Raw genomic sequence first — 17,652 nt, forward strand, 5'->3', positions numbered from 1 at the left:
CTTCATCATGGTGCGCGGGCCTCTCACTGTCGCGGCCTCTTGTTGCGGAGCATGGCTCCAGACGCGCAGGCTCAGTAGTTGTGGCGCACGGGTTTAGGTGCTCCACGGCATGTGGGATCTTCCCAGACCAGGGCTCGAACCCGTGTCCCCTGCATCGGCAGGCAGACTCTCAACCACTGCGCCACCAGGGAATCCCCTATTATTGGTTTTGAGAAGTGCCATTAATTTTGTTCATTAATCATATAGCTGGAAAATTAGCTTAACTGTCATTCTAAAAGTTTGTTGGCAATGTAAGTTTATAAATCTGCTGCCATTAAAAGTGGATGACCCCTAAATGCTACTGACCTTTTAAAAAGTCAAAGATAGTTTTGGGAAGAGGGAATTTTGGAGTCTCATTGGCCATCGAAGGGACTAGGAAGGCCTCTCTAGGGAGAGTTGTGGTGCTGATTGTGTAGTACTAGCTATACTTGTGGGAAACTCCTAGTTTTTACAACATTTCCATGGAAATCAAAGTAACACTGAGCCAGATATTTGAGTTAAAAGCAGACAAAGGAAAGAGCATGTACAAGATGCAAGAAGATCCTTTTTCAATACTGTCTGATATTTATTAGTACTTTGATCAGCGACATACAAAGTGTACCATACTGAAGGGGTTCTGGAATTCCAGGCTGTTTCTTAGACTGTAGGCTGCAAAGCTCCAGCTTGTCATACTGAAGCAGGTTTGCCCGGGAGATAAACCTACAGCTGGATCAGCAAAGAGGCTAAGAGAGGAATTCTATTCTAACTGGGCCTTGTTGGTGAGAGATAATGATACAGAGAGTGGAAAGAAGAGCTGGCTATCTCATCCTCAGCAGGAAAACTGTACAGTTCCATGATTTGTGCTATGTCATAGGCATCAGAGTACAAAGCAGGAACTGAGGCCACTAGCCTCTCCAACTGAGGATCTTGCATTTGGACATCACTTGTAGCAATCTCAGTGATTATAGAGTCCCCTGCCCAATGGAAAGGGTCTAAGGGCTGAGGTGAGTGGGAGCTATAGGAATCTGAAACTGCAGGGAGAAAAGAATGAGGACTGGTTGATGCTGTGGGCACATTTTTGGCTGGAAGGACCTGGTTCGGTGGCTTTAGTGATTGCTGCTCTTGTTGCCACTGCTGCTTCCTCTTTTTGAACCACCGATTCCTGAACCAAATCTGGGAGTGGGGGAAGAGAGGAGATTATGGTCTGTTACTGGAGAAGGAGTTTGAGGCTTCTCCTGGGTGAAAAAAGTCAGGTTATAACCCTCATGTCCTCTCCAGATCGCTATGATACTGAGTTCTGAGAGAGCAGAGGTAGTAGGTATGAATGGAGTCAATAGGAACAATGAGGGATCAAGGCTGGGCCCCAGAGGAAAAAGAAAGAAAAAAAAGGAGGGTATATCTCAGAGGTTGTGTTGGGGGTTCAGAGAAAGGGTCCTAAACTCTAGAGAAGAGAAGGAAGTTCAGGGATGTAGGGAGAGGTGGAGAATTTGAACTAAGGGATTTTCAAGGATTATTTTAGAAGGCCTCTTCAGTGAGCAATATTCTAACAAAAATTTGGGGCCTTAGCAGACTCAGATTTTGGAGGAGTTACTTGTCTGTTGGTAATGTTGTGAATAAATGATTGCAGGGTTTTGCTAGAGAACTTCCTAAGTAAGAAGTCTGTCTGAATGAGAGTCATTTCTCTAATTTGAGCTCTTTCGTACCTCTGGAGTTCTAATTCCAGTTATACTATGTATTATCTCTGTGACCCAGTCACTTGGCTCCCAAAACTCACTTTTCCTCATCTTTTAAACTGGATGATAATAAAGCCAACATATACAATGTGCCCAGCTCAGTACTAGCACACAGTAGGTACTCAATAAATGAAGTGTTACTACTATTGTGTTACAGAGGGAATTTCCAGGCTGAATAGTAGAATGTAATTTGGATGGGGGCTCAAAGCACACCTCAGAGGATCAGACAGACCTTTACTGTTGACGCCGGTAGGTTGAGTTTTAAAGCAAGTTCTCTCTGGAGGTTTTTATCTGGAAACATGTTGCAGCTAAACAGAGCCTCCAACTCTTCATGCTGTGTGTGTGTGAATGAGGTGCGTTCGTGAGGCTTCTTCCATTTTGCTGTAGAGCAGAGATGGAGAGGAGGTTGTTACACTAACACAATCCCCTTCCCACTCAAATCCCCAAAATACCACAACTGTGAATTTCCCATGTCTTCCCCCCAACCAGGCTTGGAATCTAGGAGATAAAGATCCCAGGTGTTGACTCTAGGAGGCTGAGCCCTGTGTAACATCACTCTGTCCTCTGTTTTCTGAAATTTAGTTTGTCCCTGCTAGGAAATGTTACCTCTTCAATTTTCTCTGTACCCAGTCTGTCTACCCTGCCTAACCTCAGGACAGTGGACAGTGGTTACCCTTGTCTTCTTTTCCATATTTTGTTTCTTTTAGAAACTGGGAAAAAAACCTCATGTCCCCACGCCTGAATATATAACACACTCTTCAAAATGGGTTTCCTCTTCTCATTTATTTATTCAGGAACCTAGTCTATCTCATCTAGAAAATGGGTTTTTTCTTCTCCAGGCTTTCTGAAGCTCTATTCGCTCCTCTGAGAAAAGGTTCATAAGAAATGAGAGATAACTAAATATGTGGAGACAACTGAAAAATTATGGAATATTTTTAAAAATGGCAATGGAGAGAAAAAGGAAATTTTCTAAGAAAATACAATTACCAAAATTTGCTGAAAAACAACTGCAGACACTGAATGGACTAATAACCATTAAAAAAACAAGTAAGTTATAGAATTCAAGGCAATGTTGTGCTAATTCTCCTGCTATATGCCCATTTCAGTATAAGGAAGAAGAGTTTTCACTTGGACCTCACTTCTGTATTTGAAGTCCCTAACACCAACACTAAAATCAGACAAGAATAAACACTATCAACAAAACTAATGCCACTTATGAACATACACAGAAATAACTTTTACAAATATATTTAATATAATCACATATTTAAATGTACATATTCCTAAACTTATAGTATCTAATTTATTTTTGAAGTTCATATGTATTTGAAATCAAATATATAAAATATTAATTTATAATTATTGATTTTTTTCTACTCACATTTTACAAAAGTATTCTATTCAAACTGTTTGCATTTACCTTAAATAGCCATATCTTCATCAACACACTCTGAGCCTCTTCTTTTTTTTTTTTTTGGCCATGCCACACAGCACTCGGGATCTTAGTTCCCCGACCAGGGGTCAAACCCTTGCCCCCTGCAGTGGAAGCACGGAGTCTTAACCACTGGACAGCCAGGGAAGTCTGTCCTATTCTTTTAATTAAATAGTGTAGTTTTACCAGACATATAACCTTTACTTTGAAATAAGTTTTTTGTGATACAGCACTTTTGGAATATGTTTATGAAATGCTGTTACTAGGAATTTTGTTTTAAGTTATAAGAAACTTATATAATATTAAGATAACTCTTTTGCCCCCACATTCATCCTGTAGGGGTGCATTTGCGATCTCTACAACTTACTAGTTACCATATTGCTTTAAAACAAGACAATTTTTTATTCATGTATTTGTGTTAAGTCATGTATGGAAATAGTACAAATTTGAAACCATCTTTGTTCCCCAGCCACCCAATTACTCTCTAGAGCTCTTCTGTATAGTATGGTAGCCACTACCCAACATGGCTATCAAACACAAAAATGTGACTAGTTCCACCAAGTACTGAATTTTTAATTTTATTGAATTTTAATTAATTTAACTTTAAACACTGGTATTCAATCCAGTTATTGGGAAGCTTTTTAATATGCTTAGAACAACTTGCATATGTGAATCTACTCTTTCACCTGTAAATTTTATGAACTCTAAATGCAGAGTAAGTATTTCTGATGAAAATTTAGCATTTAGATTGAGATATGCTGGTAAGTGTAAATTATTCACTGGATTTCAAAGTCTTGATATGAACCAAAGAATGTTGGGACTTCCCTTGTGGTCCAGTGGTTGAGACTCCGCACTTCCACTGTAGGTGGCACAGCGTGGGTTCAACCCCTGGTCAGGGAACTAAGATGCTGCATGCGCCACGGTGAGGCCAAAATAAAATAAAAATTAAATTAAAAGAGAATGTAACTATCTCATTGGACTGTATATTGTCTGTTTAGCAGAAAGATGTTACAAGTTAAGATGTTAAATCCTATATGATATACACAATGTCTGATTTAATTATGTATTAAAAATAAAGGTAAAGGCTTTAAATTTATTATCTATTTGTGTATTAAACACAACATATAAAAGTAAATTAGATAAAAAGCTCACAGGTGATAAAAAAGAAGAAAAAGACTAACCTTTGTGTATGTATTTACCTTTTTACATACTCTTAAATTATTATCAGCTTGCTTCTGTGTTTATTTGTAATATTATCCCTTTTAGTAAGGCTATAACAATTTTTTGCCTCAAAGATTTATGCCTATATCTTGGTGTAAGAACCAGACTGTTCTGGCACCTCCTTTCTTGTGTTTATCAAATGGATCTTGGAGCTGCTGATTGTCTGTGGCTTCCCACTTATCTGTGCACAAAGATGCAGAAGGAAGACAGCAGGGAATCATCAGGGCTTAAGAAGATGAGAACCCCCCAAACATCAACAGGTATACACTGGAAAGTTCACCAGACCATTCTGAGAAAAGTTATTTGTGAAAAGATGCTTTTAGACATACAAAAGTTGAAATAATCCATTACCAGCAGACCTGAACTATAGGATATGTTAAAGATCATCCTTCAGGCAGAAGGAAAACATCATATATCTGAAAGGATTTGCATCTGGAATATATAATAAACTCTTGTATCTTAAAAATAAGAAGGCATATATTCCAATTAAAAATCCTTTAAACCTAATTAATAGATTTGAGTAAGCTTTTCACCAAAGAAGATATATAAATGAAGATGTGGAAGAGTGTGGAGAAATTGGAACTTTCATACAGCAATTGGAAATTACAGGTGGGACTGTTAAATGATATAGCCACTTTGAAAAACCATCTGGCAATTTCTTCCTAGGAATCTACCCAAGGGAATAAGAACATTTATCTATGCAAAGATGTATACCCAACTATTCATAGCAGCATTGTTCATTATTGCCTAGTTGGTAACAATCTAAATCTCCTTATTGAATGAATACACCAACTTTTTGTATTCCTACAATGCAATACCATTCAGCAATAAAAGTAATGGATTACTGATGCATTTTATACAACATGAATGAACATCAAAAACACTATGCTAAATGAGATGTATACTTGCTAAGATTGAATGATAGACCCATGAAAGTATACTATTCTGTTGTGGTTTTGTTTTTTTGTTTTTTGGCCACTCCATGAGGCTTGTGGGATCTCAGTTCCCCTACCAGGGACTGAACCTGGGCCACAGCAGTGAAAGCACTGAATCCTAACCACTAGACCACCGGGGAACTCCCCTCTTTTTTTGTTTATATTTTAAATTTTCTATATAATAAAAAGTTGAAATAAGTAAATAAAATGTAATCTTCAGCAATTATTTTTTCCAAAAGGAGAGGGATTCACCCTGAGATGGAACTGTTATGAGCAGGAACTATGTTTGTTAAGATAAGTGGCTAGAAGTGGAGTGGAGATTCAGTAATCTCTGAATCATTTATGTTTAATAGTAGAATTTTACTTATCAACTGTACTTTTCTAGGAATGTGATCATGAACAGTTTAAACTCTTCACCTCAGTTTCATCAAGCATAAAAAGGGACTGCTATGACACATGCACCACAATGTCCATAGCAGCATTATTTACAATTGCCAATATATGGAAGCAACCTAAGTGTCCATCAACAGATGAATGGATAAAGAAGATGTGGTACATATATACAATGGAATACTACTCAGCCATAAAAAATAATGAAACAATGCCATTTGCAGCAACATGAATGCAACTAAAGATTATCATACTAAATGGAGTCAGACAGAGAAAGACAAATGCTGTATGATATCACTTATATGTGAAATCTAAAAAATACAACAAACTAGGGAGTATAACAAAAAAGAAGCAGACTCACAGATATAGAGAACAAACTAGTGGTTACCAGTGCAGGGGGAAGGGTATTATAAGGGTGATGGAGTGGGAGGTACAAACTATTGGGTGTAAGATAGGCTACAAAAATGTATTATACAACATGGGGACTATAGACAATGTTGTAATAACTGTAAATGGAGTGTAACCTTTAAAAATTTCATAAACAATTAAAAATTTTAAAAAATGGGGCAGCAGAACTTAAAAAAAAAAAGAAAGACATTGACTTTACTATCTGTTTGAAGGAAATGTCCAGACTTTTCACGTCTTGTTATACATTTCCTATACTGTTTACACAGGGAACAGTGTTTATAGTTGTATGTACAGCGGGAGTCTGCAACAAGAAGTATATATTTTCAAACAATATTTTAATGATTTAACAATTTTTGTAAATCATTTTCAGGCAGCTGTAGATTCTCACTGCAAATCCCTTGCTTGCTCATGCATGAGTGTATTTACAATACAAAATATTACAGGTTTTGTATTTTTGCCCATTAGTGATTGTTTCACATGTGTAATGCTTTGGTTGCAATAATCCATTAAATGGTGGACAAGTTAAATGGTGGACAAGTAATGTGGATGGGAAGTAATTTTAAATCATGTGTAATTGGTCACAAGGCCTAAGCTGCAGTAACTGTTGCCTTTTTTGCTTTGTATGTGTTAACCTTTGGCTGTAAAGATGGTGTATTTATCCAATAGGGAGCCATAGTTATTTACACTGACCAACCTAATGTTACAACTACTCTGAGATGGCCAAATATAAATTAAAAGCCTTAATTAAAGAGTGCAATTTTGTATTTTAAAAATATTGGGAAGAGAAATTATTTAAAGATATCTGAGAAATTTTTTAAAAAGAAAACAGAATAGGCTGGACTGCCAGCTAACAAAACGTACTCTAAATTGGTAACATATGGAATGCTACAGTATTAGTTTAAAAAAAGGCAAAAAAAAAAAAAAGGCTAACTTAGCACTAGACTAGAATATAGAAAAACCAACAAACAAACAAACACTAGCAGATATGGAAAGATGGCATTTCTAGTTAGTAGGTATAGAAGTGGCCATTAGTGTACAAGAAATTAAATTACACTCTAGCTGACAAAATTCAAAAGCAATTCCAGATATATTCGATAGCTAATTTTTAAAAGTTTATATCGAAATAATAAAGGAAAAAAAAACCTTAAATGGATAAAATAAATTGCATCAGAGTTGAGAACTTTTGTTATGGAAATGAAAGAGAAAAGACTCATTATCCCTTTAATAAAGAATTTGCACCAAAACAATGAGAAATACATTCACAGAAAGATAGACAAGATGAAAAGACAGAGGGCTATGTACCAGATGAAGAAACAAGATAAAACCCCAGAAAAACAAATAAATGAACTGGAGATAGGAAACCTTCCAGAAAAAGAATTCAGAATAATGATAGTGAAGATGATCCAGGACCTTTGAAAAAGAATGGAGGCAAAGATCGAGAAGATGCAAGAAATGTTTAACAAAGACCTAGAAGAATTAAAGAACAAACAAACAGAGATGAACAATACAATAACTGAAATGAAAAATACACTAGAAGGAATCAATAGCAGAATAACTGAGGCAGAAGAAAGGATAAGTGATCTGGAAGACAGAATGGTGTAATTCACTGCCACAAAACAGAATAAAGAAAAAAGAATGAAAAGAAATGTAGACAGCCTAAGAGACCTCTGGCACAACATTAAATGCAACAACATTCACATTATAGGGGTCCCAGAAGGAGAAGAGAGAGAGAAAGGACCCGAGAAAATATTTGAAGAGATTATAGTTGAAAACTTCCCTGACATGGGAAAGGAAATAGCCACCCAAGTCCAGGAAGTGCAGAGTCCCATACAGGATAAACCCAAGAAGAAACATGCCGAGACACATAGTAATCAAATTGACAAAAATTAAAGACAGAGAAAAATTATTGAAAGCAACAAGGGCAAAACGACATATAACATACAAGGGAACTCCCATAAGGTTAACAGCTGATTTCTCAGTAGAAACTCTACAAGCCAGAAGAGACTGGCATGATACATTTAAAGTGATGAAAGGGAAGAACCTACAACCAAGATTACTCTACCCAGCAAGGATCTCATTCAGATTCAAGGGAGAAATCAAAAGCTTTACAGACAAGCAAAAGCTAAGAGAATTCAGCACCACCAAACCAGCTCTACAACGAATGCTAAAGGAACTTCTCTAGGGGGGAAACACAAGAGAAGAAAAGGACCTACAAAAACAAACCCATAACAATGAAGAAAATGGTAATAGGAACATACATATTGATAATTACCTTAAACGTGAATGGATTAAATGCTCCAACCAATAGACACAGGCTCGCTGAATGGATAAAAAAACAAGACCCATATATATGCTGTCTACAAGAGACCCACTTCAGACCTAGGGACACATACAGACTGAAAGTGAGGGGATGGAAAAAGATATTCATGCAAATGGAAATCAAAAGAAAGCTGGAGTAACAATACTCATATCAGATAAAATAGACTTTAAAATAAAGAATGTTACAAGAGACAAGGAAGGACACTACATAATGATCAAGGGATCAATCCAAGAAGAAGATATAACAATTATAAATATATATGCACCCAACATAGGAGCACCTCAATACATAAGGCAACTGCTAACAGCTATAAAAGAGGAAATTGACAGTAACACAATAATAGTGGGAGACTTTAACACCTCACTTACACCAATGGACAGATCCTCCAGACAGAAAATTAATAAGGAAACACAAGCTTTAAATGTCACAATAGAACAGATAGATTTAATTGATATTTATAGGACATTCCATCCAAAAACAGCAGATTACACTTTCTTCTCAAGTGCACACGGAACATTCTCCAGGAGAGATCACATCTTGGGTCACAAATCAGGCCTTGGTAAATTTAAGAAAATTGAAATGATATCAAGCATCTTTTCCGACCACAAAGCTTTGAGATTAGAAATAAATTATAGGCAGAAAAATGTAAAAAACACAAACACATGGAGGCTAAACAATACGTTACTAAACAACCAAGAGACCACTGAAGAAATCAAAGAGAAAATCAAAAAATACCTAGAGAAAAATTACAATGAAAACACGGCGATCCAAAACCTGTGGGATGCAGCAAAAGCAGTTCTAAGATGGAAGTTTATTGCAATTCAAGCCTACCTCAAGAAACAAGAAAAATCTCAAATAAACAATCTAACCTTACACCTAAAGGAACTAGAGAAATAAGAACAAACAAAACCCAAAGTTAGTAGAAGGAAAGAAAGCATAAAGATCAGAGCAGAAATAAATGAAATAGAAACAAAGAAAATAGCAAAGATCAATAAAACTAAAATCTGGTTCTTTGAAAAGGTAAACAAAATTGATAAACATTTAGCCAGAATCATCAAGAGAAAGAGGCAGAGGACTCAGATCAATAAAATTAGAAATGAAAAAGGAGAAGTTACAACGGACACTGCAGAAATACAAAGCATCCTAAGAGACTACTACAAGCAACTGTGCCAATAAAATGGACAACCTGGAAGGAATGGACAAAGTCTTAGAAAGGTATAATCTTCCAAGACTGAAATAGGAAGAAATAGAAAATATGAACAGACCAATCACAAGTAATGAAACTGTGATTAAAAATCTTCCAGCAAACAAAAGTCCAGGACCAGATGGCTTCACAGGTGAATTCTATCAAACATTTAGAGAAGAGCTAACACCCATCCTTCTGAAACTCTTCCAAAAAATTGCAGAGGAAGGAACACTCCCAACTCATTCTATGAGGCCACAATCACCCTGATACCAAAGCTAGACAAAGATACTACAAAAAAAGAAAATAACAGACCAATATCACTGATGAATATAGATGGTTGTAGGATGAATTGGGAGATTGGGATTGACATATATACACTAATATGTATAAAATAGATAACTAATTAGAACCTGCTGTATAAAAAATACAATTAAATTTAAAAATTTAAAAAAAAGAATGAAGGTGAAATGATGACATTCTCAGATTAAGAGAAACTATGAGATCTATGGCCATTAGTCCTGTTCTATAGAAATGTTAAAGAAAGTTCTTCATGCTAAAGGGAAAATTGGAACTTTAGGAATGAAGAGGCACAGAAATAGTAAATATCTGGTTAAATATAATAATAGTAATAATAATAATAATATTTGGAGATGTTTTCCATGTGTTAGACACCTAAGTGCTTCATATACGTGATTCATTTAATTCTCAACAAACACATGGGGAGAAGTACAATTGTTAGCATCCTCTTATAAATGAAGGGAGGTTAAGTTCTTAAAGTCTGGGTAGCTAGAGTAGCTTAACTGGGAATCAGGTCTTACTAACTCCTGTGTGCAAATCTAAGCCCCTGCCCACTTCCTCAGGAGGGGCATTTGAGGGTCTACAGCTAAAACTGGCATATTAAACAAAGAAGCATAGGTTTCATCTGAACTTGGGTATTTTCCCAGATCAGGGCTATGGAAAGCACAAGACAGAATTGCCACCAGGGGTACTGCACTTACTCAGCAAGTATTTATTGCCTGCCTTCTACAGCCAGTGCTTATCTCTGTCTGGTGATTCTGCAGTGAACAAAACACACAAAAACTGCTGCTCGGATGGAGCTTCTAATGATGAATAGTCTAATGAGGATTTTCAAAGAAGTCCAGGCTAGCACAAACCGGGAAAGTATGGGAGCTCTGCAAAGCAGACAACAACCTTCAGTAATAAGGATTCTCACATTTACTCCCTGACTTTCATAAGGCAATCAGACCTTCCCTCTGTTCTAAATTTACAACCCTCTGTCCTCAATTTACAACCCTCTGTCACCTCCCTCCAATGGGGATGGAGCTGAGTGATCTGCATCCTTAATCTTGCTCCTTTGGTCTTTTAAACCCTTTTTGACCACTTAAACCCCACATTCTGGAGCCCTCCCCTTCTATCCCTCCCCTCCCCCTGCTTACCTGTCATGACTGCCCATTTTCAAGCCCTCTTGATGTGTCTCTCTGGACCTGCAGTTCCTTCAGTGTGCCCTCATGGTGAAACACCCTGTATTTAAACATAATTTTTGATACCATCAGACCCTTGCACCACCCAGACACACCCCTAATGTCACACCCTTCATTCATTCAATCATTTATTTATTCAATAAAAATATGCTTAGAGACTAAATAACTGTCGCTGGAAATAGAGTCATTATTCTCTTTATACTCAAACTCCCTACCTTTGACCAACCCTTTATGCTGGCTCCTGTGTCCTTTTGATACCACCACCTCTTTACTTTTACTCTTGCATTATTTAAAGTTATAGGTCTGTCTCTTTAAAACAGCAGTCCAATTGGAGAATTTTAACATGGATTAAATCCACTTATGTTTGATAGGATAATGATTAGTAATCTATGAGGACTGATTTCTACTTCCTTATCTTTGTGCTTTGTGTTTTTTCTTTTTTTCACTTTTCCTGCCTTCTGTTGGAATGGTTGCACTGTATTCCCTCCCCCTCTCCCACAATGGTGTGTAAGTTATATGCAAGATTTAATTACCATTAATTTTTTCACATACATACTTGCCTTTAAAAATTCAAACATTAATCTGTTTCTCTATATGTCTTCCAAATAATAAAATGCTCCTTGAATTTTTAACAGTGAATTCTCCATCTTCAGTCTTTTGTGTTACTTTTGTCTAGTATTTTGCCTCTTTTAAAAAAATTTTATTGTAGTTGATTTACATTGTTTTGTTAATTTCTTCTGTACAGCAAGGTGACTCAGTTATCAAACTTGCTTTTATGCCCCTAAAAGTCATCATTGTTATTTTGTCATAAATATTTATTTAGATGTAACCATAGGTTTATCAAGTTCTTTGGTCATCACTGTTTTTTTTCATCCTTCTTTTTCCTCTTGGCACAGTTTTATTCTTTCTGAAGTAGCATCATTAGTAGCTCTTTTAGTGATGGTCCATTAATTGTAAACATTTTAAGACTTTCTTTGCCTGAAAATATATTGATTACATTGTCAATCTTGCATAATAAGTTAGATGAGTATAGAGCTCATTTGAGACATCTGCTGACAGTCAAACTTTTATTCCTTTATAGGTAATCTTTCTCTACTCTCTAGTTGCTTTTAAAAGATTTGTGCTTTGTCCATAGTGTCTAGGTAAGATTTCTATTTATCCTGTCCACATCTCACTATATGTCTTCAATCTAAACTTTCTTGAGTTTTTTCAATTATGGACATTTTTGAGCGATTAATTCTTTGAACATTGCCTTTCTTTGATTATCTTTACTAGCTTCTTCTAGAATTTCCATTAGATTTATATTAGACCTTCTCATTCTATTCTTAATATTTTTTAACTGCTGTCATCTCCTTAATTGTCTGAGCTCTAGTTTGTTTAGCCATAATGCTATATATTTTATCACTCTGGCTAATGCTTTTTGTTGAACTTTAGTTTTGTTTTCTCTGTGGTGCTTTGCCCCCCGCCCCTGCCACCATCTTCCTCAAAATGACCGAAGGCTTACTCATTCATCCATCTGTTTGTTCTTTCATTTATTCACTCATTACTTATTTTTCCCCTCAAATCTATTAATTTATAATTGACATAATAACATGTTAGTTTCAGGTATAAACATAATGATTCAATATTTGTAAATATTGTGAAGTGATCACCACAATAAATCTAGTTAACATCCATCACCATACATAGTTACAAATTTTTTTTTCTTGTGTTGAGAACTTTTAAGATTTACTCCCATAGCAAGTTTCAAATATGCAATATGGTATCATTAACTACAGTCATATGCTGTACATTATTCATCACTTATTTATTGAATGAATACTGGGTGACAAACACTATTCTGGCATTGGGTGGGGGAAGTCAATTAGGACTTTAATAGACTTGACTTCTGCTTCAAATCATAGTAGAAATCATTGGATTGTTGGACTGTGCTTCTCTAGACTGGGGAGGAGACTCTGATCCTGGCCCTTTCCACTCCTCCCATCAGCTAGCCAGAGGGCATAGACTAAGCCATAGATCCAGAAACAAAAGACTAGATTCACACCCTGCAGCCTACCAAAGAAGGAAGATGGAAAGTACCATGTGACAAAAGAAATGTATCCAAAGTAAAGCAAGAGTATAAAGCAATAGACAATAGGAAAGAAAAGATTTAGGCATTAAAGAATCAATGCAGGAAATGAGATAATGATCGACAGGTGTTCCAGAAAGAGAGGACACAGTACAGAAAACTCACAATTTATCCCAACATCTCTCTCAGAATCTCTCTTATTCCCTCTCAGTACATCATTCTCTTTTTCAGTATCTCTCAGTTATGTGCGTCTATCAATTTCCATTTTTCCTCTCATTCTCTTTGTACTCCTTACCTTATATCCATTCAGTACCTAAAAATTCAGCTTAACTACAATTTGCTTAACATTTATTTTATATACATTATTTATCATGCTCTGTGTTGTGTGCTGAGTTCTAGGGACACAGTGACAAGCAAGAATTAAAATGTTTCTGCCCAGAAAGAATTTGTTATCTAGCGATTTGATTGGCTAATAAGCATATGGAAAGATAATTAAAAGGAAATGCCATTTGATATAGGAATGAAATAATTTTTCCTTTTCCTTTTTTCCTTCTTCTGTTTAAAATATGAATATAACTCAGGGTTCATGGTGCAGGGATAAGCTCTGGCACTTTTATTCACTTGGGAAGAATGTTAATTTCTTTGATCTTTTAGGAACTATTTTAGGTTACTGTCATTGAAATTTTAAATATTTTAAAATATATGACACAAAAATGTCATATAAACTTTTAGCCCATTGTTTATATTTAAAAGAACTTATGAAAATATGTAAAAGATGTTGTAAGAAACAAACTATACAACGATATTCATTATGTTTTATTGTCAAAATTTTAGAGTAAACCTAAGTATCTATCAATAGAATAGATAAATTGTGGTACATTTATTATATGAATTACTCTCTCAATAAAAATGAATTTGGAAAACCTACCTTAAAGTACAATAAATTAATATATCTATATTTCTTTATCTCCTACAACTGAATGCAAGTCTCTTGTATGTAATATTTTGTTTATTGCTGTATCCCCAGAGCCAAGCCCTTGATTTGGAACAAAGTTAAAAAAACAGTTATTTTATGAGTGATTACATGGATGGATGACAGATGCATGAGTTAATAGGTACTGATTGGGAAGAGTCTCTTGGAACTTTTTAACAAGAAAATATACTTATAAGCAAAAAGACCAATAAAGAAAAAAAAGAGAGAAAGAAGCAAACTGTTAACAGGGATTATTTTAAGAGATAGGAATTCCACTGAATATTCACTTTCTTCATCATATTTTCATTTTTTACAATAATGAGAAAAAATGAAAGTTAAAAGAAAAAATCTCATTTGCTGAACCCTTTCTCCATCTCTCTGCCATTTTCCAGCCTGCCTGGTTCTACTCTGGGTTTACCTCGAGTGGATCCAGAGCAGGGGCCGTCCCAGCTCTCCCTTAGGCAGCTCCTCCTTCCTTTTCTCCATCCCCTTTCTTGGCTGGGTGAGAAATGCAGATTCTTCCTTTTCAGATAGAGGCCAGTCTATGAAAAGGCAGGGCTATAGGGTTGTCCTGTAGCACTGAGAGGAAGAGCATGTGCTGGGTGATGATGCCATCTAGGATGATGGCAAAGGTTTCCAGCCTCAGAAGTGAGCAAGGAGAAAACTGTTTGCAGGGGTGGAAACACATGGTGTGTGTGTGGAGGAAAATTGTCTGGAAGGAGCAGTGTTGCTTGTTCTCCACTCTCATCCTGGAGAAAGACCCTGTGCCAGTTATGTGGCATAGACTGTGGTTGTTGAGGACATTATTCTTTCATTCCATTTAATCCATTTATTCATTCTAGGTGGCTGGTACTCCAGGGACACAACCTTATTCCCTGGGCAGGTCCTGTTTTTGAAGGTCTGATTGGCTCATTCTTCCTCCTTAACCCCAGGATGGCTCTCCTCCACCTTTCTTTCTTCTTAGCTGGGCAAGGGTCTAAGACTTCTCTGTAACTCTTGCCTGACAGGACGAAGAAAGAAGAGAAGGCAAAGATGTAAAAAAAGAACTCTGGCAGTTCTCCCAGGCATCAAAAGTGTCCACAAAGTGATGGGGGAGGGCAGAAAAAGAAGGAAAAGAGAGTGGGAAAATGTAGAAAAGAGTGAGAATGGATTCTGGAGCTGAACTGTGTGCATCTAGGCTACACTATAGATGTGTGACCTTGGGCAATTCACAAGGTCTCAGGGTGGCTATGAAGTTAAAGCCATTAATATCACTAAAACAATTAAACATTTATGTTTGTTTATTGATTGGTTGCTACATTCTCCCTTGATAAGTGAAATCCTCTTTCTTCAAGGTTTTCATAGGTATTCCCTCCCTCATCCCAGGAGGAAGAAAAAGGACAAATCAGTCTGAGGATATCCAGGCCCAAATATTAAACTCTAGGAGATTCATAGTTCAGGAATCCTTCTCAATTGATGTCTCTGGTATGAAGAGTTAATATTTACATCTCAGAGAACATGGTACATGCAATAAAGTCTTCCTCAGACTAATTTCCAGATCAAATAACAGAACTGAAAAATTTCAGAAAAGGAGGACAGTTGGGTTGAAATTAAGATACACAACAGAGGATACTGTGTTTCTTTCCTTCATCATTGTGTTCCAGACCCCAACAAAATGCCTGACATAGGTGTCATTCATCCATTCCACAAATATTTTGAGTGTCTACTATGTGTCACACATTGTACTAAGTGCTGGAGATAAAACAGAGAAGAAGACAAAGTTCCTGCCCTCGTGGACTTACATTCTGGTGAGGAAGTGAGTCTATAAACATGTGAACAAATAATACATTTCAGAGTTATAAGTGTTATGAAGGAAATAGAGCTGAGGAAGGGAAAAGAGAGTGCTGAGCTATTGGGTGATATTTAAAAAGGAAGGCCTCTCTGAGAAGGTCACTGTTAAAGCAGATTTGTTGAATAATTACACAGATTCATACAGTCTTCTTTTTATTCCCTCTCATTTATGAAAGAGATGGGTGGGCCTCCATCAACCAAATCTTGGGGATGACAAAATATTTTAGGAAAACCCTAAACCAATGTTTAAAGATGATCTTGCATAACTGAATGACAAAAAATTTCAAGTTCAAACAGTTCCCTGAAAATCTTTCTTTAAGGATATAATGTAGTCTATAGGAAGAGGAAATTCCAAGATCCTATTGTTCCATCCCAGCTACTGGACATATCCTTTTTCCAAGGAAGAATGGAAGGAAGGATTAAGAGACAGGGATAATAGAGTGGGAAAGTCTCACATACTTCTAATTGGAGATCTGGAAGAGAGAGAGAGAGAGACAGAATATAGTTGAGCAGTATTTTAAATATAATATCTAAGGATTTTCCAGGACTTTCCTGGTGGCACAGTGGTTAATAATCTGCCTGCCAATGCAGGGGACACAGGTTCGAGCCCTGGTCTGGGAAGATCCCACGTGCCAGGGAGCAACTAAACCCGTGCGCCACAACTACTGAGCCTGAGCTCTAGAGGCCGCGAGCCACAACTACTGAAGCCCGTGCACCTAGAGCCCATGCTCCATAACCAGAGGAGCCGCCGCAATGAGAAGCCCACGCACGGCAACGAAGAGTAGCCCCTGCTCGCTGCAACTAGAGAAAGCCTGCTCACAGCAATGAAGACCCAATGCAGCCAAAAATAAATAAATAAATAAATTTATTTTTTAAAAAAAAAGAATTTTCCAGAATGGATTAATCCAATACTTAGATTCTAGGAGCCTGTTTAATCCCTAAAGTTTAAAAAAATCCTCATCTAGACACACCATGAACACCAAAGTGCTCACATACTTGACTGCAAGGAAGGAAAAGAAATATAGTCAGTTCTGTAGATTAAAGATGGCTACAATTTTTTTTGCTACTTTTCCCATTGAGAGGAGGAGGCAGTGAGATGAATGCAGTTTCTCTTTTGCAGTTATGGACTCCCAATTTGTCTTGGCAAGTTCCAGTTCTCATGCTTCCCTGTTTCACATCCAGGCTTTCTTCCCAACTGTTGGCCCTGCTGACCTGTAGGGACTTCAGACCTGCCACCAGAAGCAGAGGTAAAGCAGTCTTCACCATATCCCACAATTTTATAAGGTCTAATGTCTGCAATAAATCTCTTATTCTATATCATTCATAAGTTAAGCCTTCCTGAGAAACCCTCATTGATAGTCTGTGTTTTGGATGGCCATGGGCCTAGGTAAAATTTTGGAATTCTGTTATTATGCTAGAAGATGTGAATAGCTGCTACTAGGGGTCAACTATTGGTGGTTTTTGCCACATGCAATGTCCAAGGAAGGAAACTATAAAGAGTTTTTCACAGTCCCCACTAATTTCACTTTACTCATTTATGTTGCTTTTTTGGCCCTTGCGGGCATAGGAATGTTTAAATGTAAAGAAATTAATGTAAAATTTTACCAGCTAGGGAGACATGGTAAGATTGAAATGTATGGTCAGCTGAATTATGCCA

The 17,652-nt window shown here is 36.7% G+C and overlaps 1 protein-coding gene across 1 annotated transcript; it reads right to left on the reverse strand.

The window, feature by feature from the left end:
• Positions 1 to 619: 619 nt before the first annotated feature.
• Positions 620 to 11,086, reverse strand: ARGFX (arginine-fifty homeobox). Its single transcript, XM_036849677.1, is given in 4 exon segments — positions 620 to 777; positions 780 to 1,191; positions 1,984 to 2,132; positions 11,080 to 11,086. Coding segments are annotated over 4 exon segments (726 nt in total).
• Positions 11,087 to 17,652: the final 6,566 nt, after the last annotated feature.

The sequence above is a fragment of the Balaenoptera musculus genome, chromosome 4, assembly GCF_009873245.2.
Source record: "Balaenoptera musculus isolate JJ_BM4_2016_0621 chromosome 4, mBalMus1.pri.v3, whole genome shotgun sequence".
NCBI lineage: Eukaryota > Metazoa > Chordata > Mammalia > Artiodactyla > Balaenopteridae > Balaenoptera > Balaenoptera musculus.